This window comes from Delphinapterus leucas, chromosome 6 (genome assembly GCF_059928025.1).
Source record: "Delphinapterus leucas isolate spDelLeu-1000000601 "Yukka" chromosome 6, BTC_Dleu_Yukka2, whole genome shotgun sequence".
NCBI classification, from domain to species: domain Eukaryota; kingdom Metazoa; phylum Chordata; class Mammalia; order Artiodactyla; family Monodontidae; genus Delphinapterus; species Delphinapterus leucas.
The window spans coordinates 114,181,427-114,194,007 of record NC_143134.1 but is presented as its reverse complement, the minus strand read 5'-3'; the positions used below and the strand labels follow the sequence as shown (position 1 = coordinate 114,194,007).

General features: G+C 54.0%; 2 protein-coding genes across 3 annotated transcripts in view; one reads left to right on the top strand and one right to left on the bottom strand.

The window, feature by feature from the left end:
* PSMB7 (proteasome 20S subunit beta 7) overlaps positions 1-392 on the top strand; it is a 58,562-nt gene extending 58,170 nt beyond the window's left edge. Inside the window, exon 8 of the mRNA XM_022578769.2 lies at positions 149-392. Within this exon, the coding sequence (XP_022434477.1) occupies positions 149-260 (112 nt within the window). The 3' untranslated portion in view covers positions 261-392. The remainder of the gene's footprint in view (positions 1-148) is intronic.
* A 1,036-nt stretch (positions 393-1,428) lies between these two features.
* The window catches only part of NEK6 (NIMA related kinase 6), an 85,547-nt gene continuing 74,394 nt past the window's right edge, over positions 1,429-12,581 (bottom strand). For both annotated transcript variants that reach the window (XM_022578768.3, XM_089913735.1), the window contains exons 9-10: positions 6,272-6,385; positions 1,429-2,999 (exon numbers count right to left, since the gene is read on the bottom strand). In XM_022578768.3, the coding sequence (XP_022434476.1) occupies positions 2,889-2,999; positions 6,272-6,385 (225 nt within the window). In that variant the 3' untranslated portion in view covers positions 1,429-2,888. The remainder of the gene's footprint in view (positions 3,000-6,271; positions 6,386-12,581) is intronic.

The following is a 12,581-nucleotide window of genomic DNA, read 5'->3' as shown; positions in this document are numbered from 1 at the left end:
ATCCTCCCAAGGTCGCAGAACTGGGAGTCAGGCGAGCCAGGATTCCAGTCCAGGCCTGCTTGCTGCCTGCATACTTGTCCCTCTCTCCGGCCCTCCATCAGGCCCCTTGGGGGATCCTAACTCTCTGTGTTTGTTTTTCTCTCATTAGGTTTGGCCGGTACAGGTGTGAGAAAGGGACCACTGCAGTCCTCACTGAAAAAGTCACTGCTCTGGAAATTGAGGTGCTGGAAGAAACAGTCCAAACAATGGACACTTCTTGAATGGTGTTGGTGGATGTCCGGTTATTGCTCTAGAAGACTGGGGGCAATGGAGGCTCCCCCTGTAAGACATTCGGCCAGTGTTTGTTTGCTGAATGAACCCATTAAAAATGAAAACCAAGTTAAGTGGCTGAAGTCTCGGGGCTGTGTGGTTTTTTGGGCTGCTAAGGCCCGTCGACCTGGCCTCCCCTTCAGGATGTTAATCCCTCCCTGAATACTACTCTGCGTTCAGGTGGGTGTAAGAGCAGTTTAACCCTTCTAAAAACAGACGAGGCCTCATTTGTTGCAGGAAGTCAGACTGGGTTGCTCTGATTCTTCAGTTGAACATTTATTACACGCAGCCCTTGTGCTAACTTTCTTTTTGTTTAGGGTAGTCCCAGGTTTTTGTTTTTGTTTTTTTTAGGATGAGTGCAGCACAGCCTTTTACCCCAACAGCCAAGTAGGAAAGAAATAGAGATGATCAGTTCTGAGTACCAAGAAAAAGCAGGTAGGTGGACAGTTTTGCTTTGCTATAGCTGCATGAACCTGGGTGAACTCCACTTCGTTTGGCCAGTTTCACGAAGTCAAAAGAATGCTTTGAGCCTTACTATCTGTAATAATTAGGATATGATCGTTTCTCAAACAAACACTCAAGCCTGGTGAATGGTTGAAATTGTATACCTCCAGAGGGTCCGAGTAGTAGGCAGAATTGTTCTCATGGTGTCGAAAGCGGATGGCATGCAGAAAGCAAGTTCATCTATGTCCAACGCTGATACTGCCAAGGGAGACAGACACAGTAGGGATTCTGAGAGCCGTAAGCAGAGTATTTGCAAAAAATCTGTCTGGAATCAATCAGAAAAACTTTCAGTGGTGAGTGTCTGACTGTCCCCCAGAGCGAGCATGGCTGGGGGGACAAGAGAAAGAGGCCCGGTGCCATGGTCTTCCAGAGTGAGCCCACTCTTGGGCCAGCCTCCCTCGTTAAACTGCCAGGAGTGGGTGGGGAGAACAATGGAATTATTTAGGATAGCAACTTGGCTGACGATTTATCAAAATGGTCTGGGGAGCTTAAAAAAATTCCCAGATTACTTAGAATGTCTGGGGCCTGAGAAATTGTGTTTTTAAAGGAGGCTCTAGAAGTTGTGCTGCGGTGTGAAGCTGTTGTAAAATTACTCATGAATCGTACTCATTCACAGAAGGAACCCCACTTACCCATTTTATTTCAACCATGGAGAATGAGTACAAAGCAGAGGCTGCATCTGAAGAAAATTTCTCAAACCCGACAGTGTTACAGTAGAACAGAGTTCACACGTGGAAACAGCGCAGTGGCCCAGCCCAAATCCTTTATCCCCAGGGAGGCCTGGTCAGAGCTCCTGATCAGGACACCAGTGGAGCGGACAGGCGTGTACTCTTTCTGGAGGGCTGAACTGTCACTAAGTCGTGGGTGACAACTTAGACCATTTGAGGATTAACTTGAGTGTAAAAACAAAATTCAAACTATTTCCTTCAGAGCTTGAGTTTTCCTTAAGTTCACATTTATAAATTAGTCTTCACAGTTAATCCTATTTGGGAACAAGAAATAAATGAACACATTTCTGGTTTCCTGCAAATAATACAGTTGTACATTAACTCTTGACTTACATGGTCCATGGACTTCAGCTTTGTGAAGGGGTGAGTGGCTACCATTTTTGGATCGTCTACAATGTACTGTAAGGTAACTTACATATTTTATTTCAGATTCTGTCAGCAACCCTGAAGGTAGATGTTATTAGTCCCATTTTACAGATGAGGCAACAGGCTCAGAGAGGCTAAGAAACTTGCCCAGGGTCATGCTAGGAAGGTGCAGAACCAGAACTTGTACAGAGAATAGCCTGAGGGCAAAGCCCGCATATTTTTCGTATCCTGTGCTTCCTTCTCATGGAGGAAAACACTTAACACTGATCATTAAATGAACTGCCAGCATTCAAGCAGGTGAGGTGCCTAGTACTAGCAGGTGTTCAGGAGAGGATGGCTGAGCTGGGCTGCACAGAAAACACTCATGGCTTTCAAATACTATTTGCCTCTATACCAGATGCTGGGTTCGCCTCATCGTCATTCATCAAGTTATAAACGTAGATAAAAATATTAGGAAAATCTCCACTCTACTTAAAAAATTATTTCCACTTTCCCCCCTTACAAGGGAGTAAATTAAGCACACAGCTTGATCGTTTGAAAAGATTCTAAGAGCTAAACCAAACTTACTACTAACCATTTTAAAAGGCTCACTACAAATCACACAGTCTCCTGGATTCTCCTGTTAGTTCAAACCTTGACAGGTCACTGAAGGAATTATCCGAAAGATTCACATTACAATCCAGATATAAGAGGTGCCTCAGTGGCTCACTGAACCATCCACCATTGTTAACAACCCAGCTGAGAGTGTTCACAACAGTTTAAAGAAAGGACTTTCAAATTTGACCACCAGTAGCACGTGACCAGTGCCCCTCCCCCCAGCAGCCCCGTATTCACCATCTGCTGTAAAGCCCAGCCCCTCTTTGGGGAACCTGCTGAACCCTCTTGTCTTAGTTGGTCTCGGCTACCAGGTGGCCACTTTGGAGAGAAGACTCAGGTAAGGCAGAGCGGTGTGGCTTCTGAGAAGGCGCGCTGCATCCACACTCAGGTGCTCGAAGTCCACACGTGCATCTGTTTGGCAACCTGGTGCACGTAGCTGATGTCGGGTCTCTGGTTGGGGTCGGGGTGGATGCACATACTGACCAGTTCTCGTAACTGCAAGGGAGAGAATGATACGTATTATTCGTAAGCAGCCTTGTCGAGGCTCTGCATTAACTCATGAACCCTCAGGGCAACTAGAAGATGAGGAATGGCGCTCAAGACAGGTGAGTGGTGGGCGAGGAGTCACAGTCACCAGGGGAGAGCAGGACCCGCACCAGGCCTGTCTGGCCCCAAAGGCCATGCCTGGAGATCCTGAGAGTGGTATCTCCAAATAATTTTGAACTTTCACCTGCCTACACGACTGGCTAGATACGTGCGTACAGTGTGTGTGTCTGCTGTCAGTCATGGCAGATGCCCAAACCAGAGGACAAAACTCAAGGCAAGGGCTTACTGATCATAATAAATGTATTAACATGCAGCAGAGCTGCAGTCTGCCTACCCCCTGGCCTCTTTATTGTGCTCATGAAAGACGGAGCTTTTAATTATACAGACACTGAAGGCTGCTCCTGCCTCGGGGTGGGGGAGGGGCACCTTGATCCTCTGATCACCTCCATTCTTCTGATAGCCGGAGCGCCAATTATTTTAATGGTAATTAAAATAATGACCTTAAAAAGCCTACATCTTAACTTGCATCACTGGGCTCACTGCCATTTTTTCATTTAAACACCTGCTGCTGGAGGGGCTGGCCAGGGCCGCAGCAGGGAGAGGGGAGATCCTGACTAAGGGGGCTCGCGGGGACTCTGCGGCCATGGTCAGCAAGTCTGGGGTGGGCACGAGGGTCATGCGGAGGCCCGGGCTACGGTGCACACTCCCTGTTTCACTCCTGAGGTGTTCTAGGCCGAGGGGCCTGGGGTTGCTCCCCCAGGAGATGCTCCAAACTGCTTGCTGCCTTTCTGGGGATTTCACTGCTTTATAAACACTCGGAAGCCCCTGGGCAGATGCAGCTGTGCCTGCAGCCGGCTTGGACACTCCTGGAGTCTGAGGTTGCCCACGATGAGACCATACACTTCAGAACCTTACAGTATTCAGGGGAAGGTAGCTGTGGTTGGCCTCTGACAGGTTAAAGTGCCCAAGAGAACCACATTAAGGTAAAGTCTCTGTGGCCCGAATTGCTCATTTGTAAACCACACAGTTGGCAATAAGTGCATGTTTGTAAAGTTCAGAAGAGAAAGTGTCTTATTTCCATTTCTAAGAGGACATATAACTTCAAAAGTGAGGTGTGCCGAGGAGCTCCAGTGCTAAGAATTAGCACCCCCAGAAGTTGCACGTAACCAGTGAAAGCCAGGTGCTCTGGGGAGTAGGAGCTCTGGATGCTGAAGGACTGACTTGGGAGGGAAGAGGGCTGAGGGCTTTATGTGGACTCGTTCATTTCAGCTTCATAACCATGAGGCAGACGTTATGGTTCCCATTTATAGATGGGGAAACTGAGGCACAGAGAAGTTGTCATTTGCTCCAGGTGGCATGGCTCCAAGCTTCTTAACAAATTCCAACAAACAAAATTCCAAATTCTAACGAAAGATGGGGAAGAAAAACCAAATGCAACTATTAACTTGGCGAAGAGCTCTAACTAGTTTTTCCTTTCCTGCCAACTTCCACTCCGGAGCATAAGTACTTCCTCCAGAGGTACTCATAAGAACTCTGTAGGAATCTGCGCTCCTGACCCTCACTCTGGCTGCTGGGAGTCCGCAGAGCCGCAGGCATGGCACTGGGAGCAGAGGGTGCCAGGAGAAAGGTGGCTGATGACCTTTCTAGCTGGCCTGCCGGGATACAGGGTTAGTGCACACTGGGGCACCTGGTTGCTACAGCTTGGCCGGCCCAGACCCAGGGCCCTGGTGGGCAAGGGCTGCTCCTTCCAGAGCTTCCAGGATTGTGAAGTGAGCAGCATGGACGGCTCCTCACTCTGGCTGGACAACTGGCTATAGAAGAGGGGCGGGTGCCCTCAAGAAACAGGATAGCGCAGTGGCTAGGTGCAGGTCATCTGGGTCAAACCCTGCCTTCACCATGAGCAAGTTACGTGACTTGGGCAAGTTACTTAACCAGTCTGTATCTCAGTTTCCTTCCTGGTAAAATGGCATTAGTGGGGTGGGGTAGGAGGGGATTCAACACAGTAAATCATAAATGTGAGCTGTTATAATTGTGAGGCAGTGGCCTGTGGTCCTGCAGGGTGGACCCATGGAGGACTCAGGCTCCCGATTACACACACTAGCATTGACCTTGCACAAAAATAACCCATATTGAGCATTTACTCTGAGCCAGGCCCTGTGCTACGGCCAGATGATGATGGTTGTAAATGCATTGCCTTAATCCTTAATCCAGTAAAGTAGATTCCAGGATTATCCCATTTTACAGATGAGGAAACTGAGACTCAGTTCAGTGATTTGCCCAAGAAAGGTGAGGGGAGTGTGTAAACCTATGCATCTGTTTACACTTTTTTTTTTTTTTTTTTTTTTTTTGCGGTACGCGGGCCTGTCACTGCTGTGGCCTCTCCCGTTGCGGAGCACAGGCTCCGGACGCGCAGGCTCAGCGGCCATGGCTCACGGGCCCAGCCGCTCCGCGGCATGTGGGATCTTCCCGGACCGGGGCACGAACCCGCGTCCCCTGCATCGGCAGGCGGACTCTCAACCACTGCGCCACCAGGGAAGCCCTGTTTACACTCTTGAGCACGCTGTGCTGTAAGCCTGTCATGTCAGCCTCAGCTTTTATCCATGAAGGCAAAGTGTGAGGCCTGGGAACTGAGGCAGATGATGCTCTCCCAGCCTCACCTGTCACAGCCTGACGGCCAGACCTGTCAGGCTGTCCTGCGCTCAGTGTAAACTATTGAAAATAAAAGGCCAAGGGGTCTGACCTAGGTCTGTGGTGGCAAGGAGACCAGGCTGCTTGCTTTGGTTCCCTGTCATGGGAGCGGAGGGGCCGCCAGCAGTGGTGTGGGGCCGGCCAGGCCCTGCTACCCCCTGCGTCTGGCTCCTGTTGCTGGACGCCGGGAGCCTGTCTCTGGGCCCCGCAGCAGCAAGCCTCCCACTCGAGCGCTGGGTTGGGAGCCAAACGGGCAGGAGGGTGCTGACGGGGCAGCTCCTGCTGGTTCCTGCCAGTGGGTGGCCTGCAGCCCTGCTGTCGGGGGGGCCCACACTGGTCCCTGAGACCTCCGGTAAAATCAGCCTGCTTGTTTCCCCTTCTGAGTCACTTCCCCAGAAATCTTCCTTCTCTGTGGCTCTGTTAAGTGAACCCAAGCTCAGCCCCACAGCCCTGGGATCTTGGAGCTGCCCCTCTTCGAGCCCTGCGGGTCGCCTGGAGCTCACCAGGCCCAGCCCTGGCGGCAGCAAACTCACCTTCTCAGAGTAATGTTCTCCGGGGAGAGGCGGGTAGTCACACTGCTCAATCTTCTGGCAGAGGGAGAAGAGGTTCATTTTATCTCCATAGAAGGGGCTCTGAAGAGCTGCCATCTGCAAGGAGAGGGGGATGAGAGATGAGTTTTCAGCCTTGAGGTCCAGGGCAAAAGGGGCCGCTCCAGATGGGGGTGTGATGCTTCCGGGTCCTCACCGCAGCGGCTGCCCAGCCAGACTCCCCTGTGTCCTGAGGAAGCTGGGGTTCAACAGAAAGTGGCAGTTTTTACACAATCCTTGTTATATAAGCAAATTAAACAGGACAAACGTTTCACTGACAAAACTGTAAAGTCAGTAAAGAAGGGGCAGCTGAGTCCTGAGGGCCAGCCGTGAGCAGGCACACGCCTGGCCTCTGGTTTCCTCATCTAAAATGGACGCAGCTCCACCTGCAGGGCTGTGGTGAGGCTTGGCTGGCACAGGAGGCATCACAACCTGAGTGGACATCATCTGGTTCCACCTCGAAAGCAGGCCCTCTGCTGGGGGACCGTGGAGGCCCCAATGGGTTCTCACCCAGTCAGGGAACTACCCGGACTTCCCACCCCACCATTCAGAGCACGGCGGGGGATGTCTTCAACAGGGGCACACAGGAGCCGTGCTGCCCGTGAGGCAGCCCAGCACGGCGCCCGCCAGCCCCATCTGCTGATGACTTCGCAATGGGATTCAAGCTGCCTGTCACTCCCGCTCACTGTTGCCTGCCTCCAAATGACGGCCCGACGACACCTGCTAATGAAGTGCCGTTGGGTAATTGTGCCCGCCTGTCCGTTTGGCCCTGGTTCCCTTCAAGGAGCCGGGCTGCCAGGGCCACTAGGCACAGACTCCACAGCCGGGGCCTGTGGGACACCTGAGGAATCCTCACTCCCCTTCAGGCTCCGGGAGGTGGGTGGGCGAACCCTGTCTCCGGGCTGGGGGAACCCGTGGTAGCCCACCAGCTTTAGTTTCCTGGTCTGCCCCACGCTCTGTTCACCCCTGTGAACAGGTCAGGTGATCCCAAGAGGAAGAGCAGGGCTTCTCCTCCAGAAGAGCACAGGGGCCTGCAGAGCCCAGGCAGTGCCCTTGGGCGTCCAGATGGCCTTGGGAGAGGCAGTGTGGCCTGGAGACTTGGGGGGGGCCAGGTGCCTGGGCCCTGACTGAGTGCTTTCACGTGGGTGTCTCCTCCTCCTGACCAGGGGCTTGGGCCCCTCTGAGGAGGGCCGGGAACCCACCTGGACGGTGAAACCCACCCCTGCAGGAAGGCCCTGGCACTTGGTGGGGCAGGATGAGTATGCAGAGGCTCTGCCCCCTGTGGGCTCAGGCAGCCTGACTGAACTGGCTTTACCATCTAGCATGCAAAATGGCGTCTTGGGTGATGTATTTCCAATAATTAAAATGAGAACCTCGGGTGCAAAGGGTTAATTGGGCAGTTTCAAAAGGACATCTGTTGCTACAGTAGAGAGCAGCTGAGGCTCCCAGGGCAGTCATTCGGGGTGATGTGGTGCCCTTCAAGTCATGGCAGGAGGATTAAGATGGATTTTCCTGGAAGGCGTGTCTGTTCAGAGTAGAAAGGATGTCGGCCCCACTAACACAGGCTCTGGTTTTTCACGTGTCTGACCTGGGAGAGGGACTGGGTGATCCTTTCGACAAGCCAGCCTGATCTGATTTGCACAAAACTTGCTGTGTGGGACTCCAGAAGAGCCCCAGAATGGCGAGGCATGAGCCCCGTATCTGCTGTTCCCTTCAGAGAATCTCTCCATCCTTCCTGGCACCTTCCCCACACTGTTTCAGAAAAGCTTTCTGAACAGGGTCAGCAGCGAGCTATGCCAGAGGAGCCCTCTCTGCCTCTCTGGCTCCCAGTGGCTTCTGCATCCATAAATGCAGATTCTAGGGGAAGCAGCGTCCCTGCCTGCTGCCCTCCAGCTGCCGGCCACGGGCCTTCCACCCAGATCAGAGCACTGGGCTGTGAAGGAACCTCTGGGGCTGCTTGAGACACTGGGATTAGAACGGTTACCCCGGATGGCGAGATCTCCTCGTAGCGGCGACCACCCACCTCTGACTGGTTGAAGCAGAGGAGGAATTGCTGTTTGGGGCCTCGTTAGAACTGCCAAAGCCACGGCTCTCAGCGCTGCTCCTCAAATGCAGAACTTTTCCTGCCTGGCGTTACTGGGATGACACATAGCCGGGGAAATGGGAGAGTGTGGCCACTTGCCCCCGCTGGGAGGGCTCAGGGAAACTGGTGTGTGACTTAAGATGTCAGAAGAAGGGGATTCTGACTCAGAGTGGATAGCGACTGCCTTTGACTCTGGCCCTGTCAGGGCCTCGGACATCCATCTCATCACCAGTATCTCCCGAGCCCTTCCAGGAGTGAAGGTTGAACCCAGAGGTTAGTTGCCAAGCAGTCTGCAGCCCTGTTTCCCCACGAGGTAGGGGGAATCCAGACCATTCTCTGGCTCAAGCCAGAATTCCAAAGCAGGATTCCATACAAGGCATGGCTGCACCTGTCCCCTGGCCCACCTTCTTGCTGGTCTCAGCCTCCTCAGGCTGAGGCTGCTGTAAGAAGGCCCCCCACTGAGGATCCTGATTCCTTCATCTCTGTGCTCAGAGCTGAGCTCCCATAGAAAAATAAATAAATCCTGCAGAGCCCAGGCAGCCTGCTGAGTGCCTCCACGGGGTGTGCCAGGTAATGAAAATAAAGCGCCAGGTCTTCCAACAGGCCAAGCTTGGGCATCCCTGCTGGGAGCTCCTGGAGGGGCCACTGAAGTTGCTGGGGGATCCTCACAACCGGGCCTTCCCCTCAAAGGGGCTCTGAGCAGAGGCCCTGCATCTTTCTCCACCAGTCACGCCTTCCCTGGTGGCTGGAGAGAAGGGGAGAGGCCCTGGCTCCACAAGGACCACTGGTCCCTTCCTGGCTCCTGCTCACTGGAGGGCAGGCATCGACAACCTGGGTACCAGTGCCCATCTAGGTCACTTCCTTGCTGTGTGACCCTGGGAGGTCTCTCCGCATCTCTGAGCCCGCTTTCTCCCTTACAGCAAAGCTGGGACTGGCCTGGTGTGATTCTTGTGATTCACTACAGTGTCCAGGGCAGTGCTGCTCCCGGAGGCTGAGCTGTCTGGCCCGTTTCTCCTATGCTGACCTCTTCAAGACAGATCCCACTTGGCACCCACCCTGAGGAGCTCAGGCCAGGTATCGTGCTTTGTGGCGGCTCCTCACTAGCCACGGGTCAACATCAGCATATTAAGGTGACCTCGGGAGGTCCTCAGTGGACATCTGGACGCCCAGGTGGAAGGGGGTGTGGTGGGCTTAATAAAGGCCCCCAAAGATGTTCATGTCCTAATCCTTGGAGCCTGCGAATGCGTTGCCTTATATGGCAAAATAAATTTGGCAGATGTGATGAAATTAAGGATCCCCGGATCGGGGGAGTGTCCCAGGTGATCCAGGTGGGCCCTAAGTGTAATCACAGTATCTTTATAAGAAGGAGCAGAGGGATATTTTTGAGTACAGGAGAAGGAGGTGTGTTGACTTAAGTGATATGAGGAAGAGGCCACAAGCCAAGGCATGTGGGTGGTCTTTTCCTTTTCCTTGCCTTTAGTCCACTGAAATCGATTTTGGACTTCTGGCTTCCAGAACGTAAGAGAATAATTTTATGTTGTATGAAGCCAATCGGTAATTTGTTACAGCAGCCGTAGGAACCTAACCCAGGGGGCTCCTGAGACTTCCAGCCCTCACCGGGGCTTGTGGGAAAGGGCAGGCCTGTCCCCACTGTGGGCAGGTTTTCTCTGGCTCTGTGCTGTCACCTGCCGCCCTGGCCCAGGTGTGTTCCCCTGGCTCTGCCCAGAATCCTCGGATGTGATCTGGGTGTGCGGGTGAGGTGGGGAGCCTGTCGCAGATCTACAGCTGGCGCCCTCAGGACGCATCACAGGCTGTGCAGCGGGGGCTCTGGTCGTGCCTGGGGGTCGTTGCCTCCCAATTACCACGGCCCTTCCTGTCTGCTGGGAAAACGTCTGGTTCTGTCTTCCCACAGGGCTCGGGGGTGGCAGCCTGGGGAAGGGCCCCCACCGCCTTTTGCCCTTAGAGGGGCTGCCACGCCAGCCCTCTTCTGTGGGAGGCCCAGGGCCACTGGGTTCAGGTCAGCTGTCCCCGCGGACATAGGACTTGACTGATTTCATTGACTTGCTACTGCTGACACGCCCCTCCCTGGCTGCGAGCCTCAGTGATGAAATAAACCGGCACCTCCAGGCTGGGGCACCGCTAACAGACGCTGCCTCTTTAGAAGTGTGTTTAGGCGCCCAAGGCAGGGACTCAGGACTGCAGTCTGCCTCTAGGGAGCTGGTGCCACCAGCTCGGGAGCCCTGAGCACAGGAGCAGGGCCCAGTCACACCCTCGTCTACTGTTTGTCTACGTTTGAAGACTCACACGATTCACAGAGGCAGGAAGTGGCTTACAGAAATCCTGAACGCAGAATGGAAGAGTAAAGAACCCTGGACTAGGGACAGTATCCATGAGGGCAGGAGGACAAAGCCGAGTCTCCGAGGGGACAGACAACCGCTGGACTTTGGCTCCCCGCTGGCCAAAGCGGAAAGGGAAATGTGGCCAGCTGCTCGCCGGCACCAGCTCAGGGGGCTCTTGGGCAGCGAGGTGGGCAGTAAGAGCGCTGCAAAGACCTGCCCCGCACTGCCGGAGGGCCGTCTGAGCCAGGTGCCGTCCACACCTCATAAGGCAGGTGTGACTCCCATTACACTTGGGCAACTGAAGCTCCTGGAGCTCCAGGGCCTTCAGGGGGTGAGCGGGTGCTGAGCTCTGACCTCGGGTTGGTCCTTCTGACCGAGGTCTGGGCCACACCAGGCCCCGCCTCTCTCCCACCCAAACTACCACAGCTATGGGAGCTGCGTGCTCCCCACGAGGGAAGGATTCACAGCTTTGCCCTCCTCATCCCCAGGGGCCAGAAGCCACTCTGCACCCTCATCCACTGCGGCCCCACTGGGGGCACCGCCTGGATGCAGCTGCTCCCGTTTGGTGCTCATTAAAAGAAGTCCTCCTACAACAGACGCCCCTGTGAGTCCCAGAAAGCACGGTCTGCTCCCCACCTCTGACTGCCAGGGCCTGACTCACCCATAAACCTTCAAGATGACTCTGTGGAGCGCCCACACTACGGACCTCCAGAAGAAGGGGGCTCAGGTACGCCACAAGGGCCACATCTCCAATTGGCTTCATCTTTACCCACAAGGCCACTCTTTTAAAATGAAATGTCTGCTATTAATAGGAGGCCACTGGCTTACAAAGAAAGATGCTGTGAAGTGTAAACCTTGCAGAGGGATCAGAGTTCTGATTTCATGGTCTCCGTCTGTAATGCAGGGAGCGGGGAATCCCAGTGCCAAGAGACCCCGACCGCATAGCTGCCCCGGCCCCTGTCCATCAGCAGTGGGCGGCTGAGCCCCGAAGTTTACACCCACGGGCCATGAGGCCAGCTCCCGCCGTCGATACTCCCAAGGAAGCAAAGAAGTCAGTCTCTGCAACTCCAAGACACTCCTAGTGGTCCCGCAACATTATCCCGTGCATCGCTGCCCTAGGAGACTCTTCAGTTTATCAGCTCCAAGCCAGATTCCAGGGGTGCTCAAGTCCACCCCAGGGAGAGCAGAAAAATAATCAAGGTTCCAACTTTAAACCCAAACCATGCTTGGTGTCTCACAGCCCTAGGGGGTCCCAAAGTCTTTCATAACTGTTATTTCATTCATCTGGCCTATGACAATGCAGGACAGCTACTATTCCCATTTTACAGATGAGGAGACCAATGGAATCCCGCCCAGCACGGGGTGGGCCAGGGCGGTGGGAGGGTGTGGCCGCCAACTTGGAGATACTAGAGGGCTCAGGCTTCCCCGCCTCTCACCCGCAGCTGCAACAGCTTCATGGCCAAGTGTGGCTTGTGCTCCCTAGACCCCCGGTTATCCAGGGTCCCCGGTGGCTGGCCAAAATGGATGGGGGCTTTACGAGTTCATGTTGTCTCATGTCTGAGCCTACCAAGACTCAGAAATATTCCTGTCCCTCCGTCCAGGGTGGCCACCAGATCTGGAAACGGCCATCTGGTGGCTCCATCTCACAGCCCAGGGGAGACAGTGGTGGTCTCTAGTGAGACCCACGTTGCTGAGCTTGGAAGAACGTGACCACCCCTCATTGGGGAGCATTTCAGAGGCATGGGGCCTGATCCATGGATAAATGCCAAATAGTGAACAGGACCACCCTGGTTACCAGGGAAACCGGGGCAGCCAGATCCCCCTGCCTGTGCTC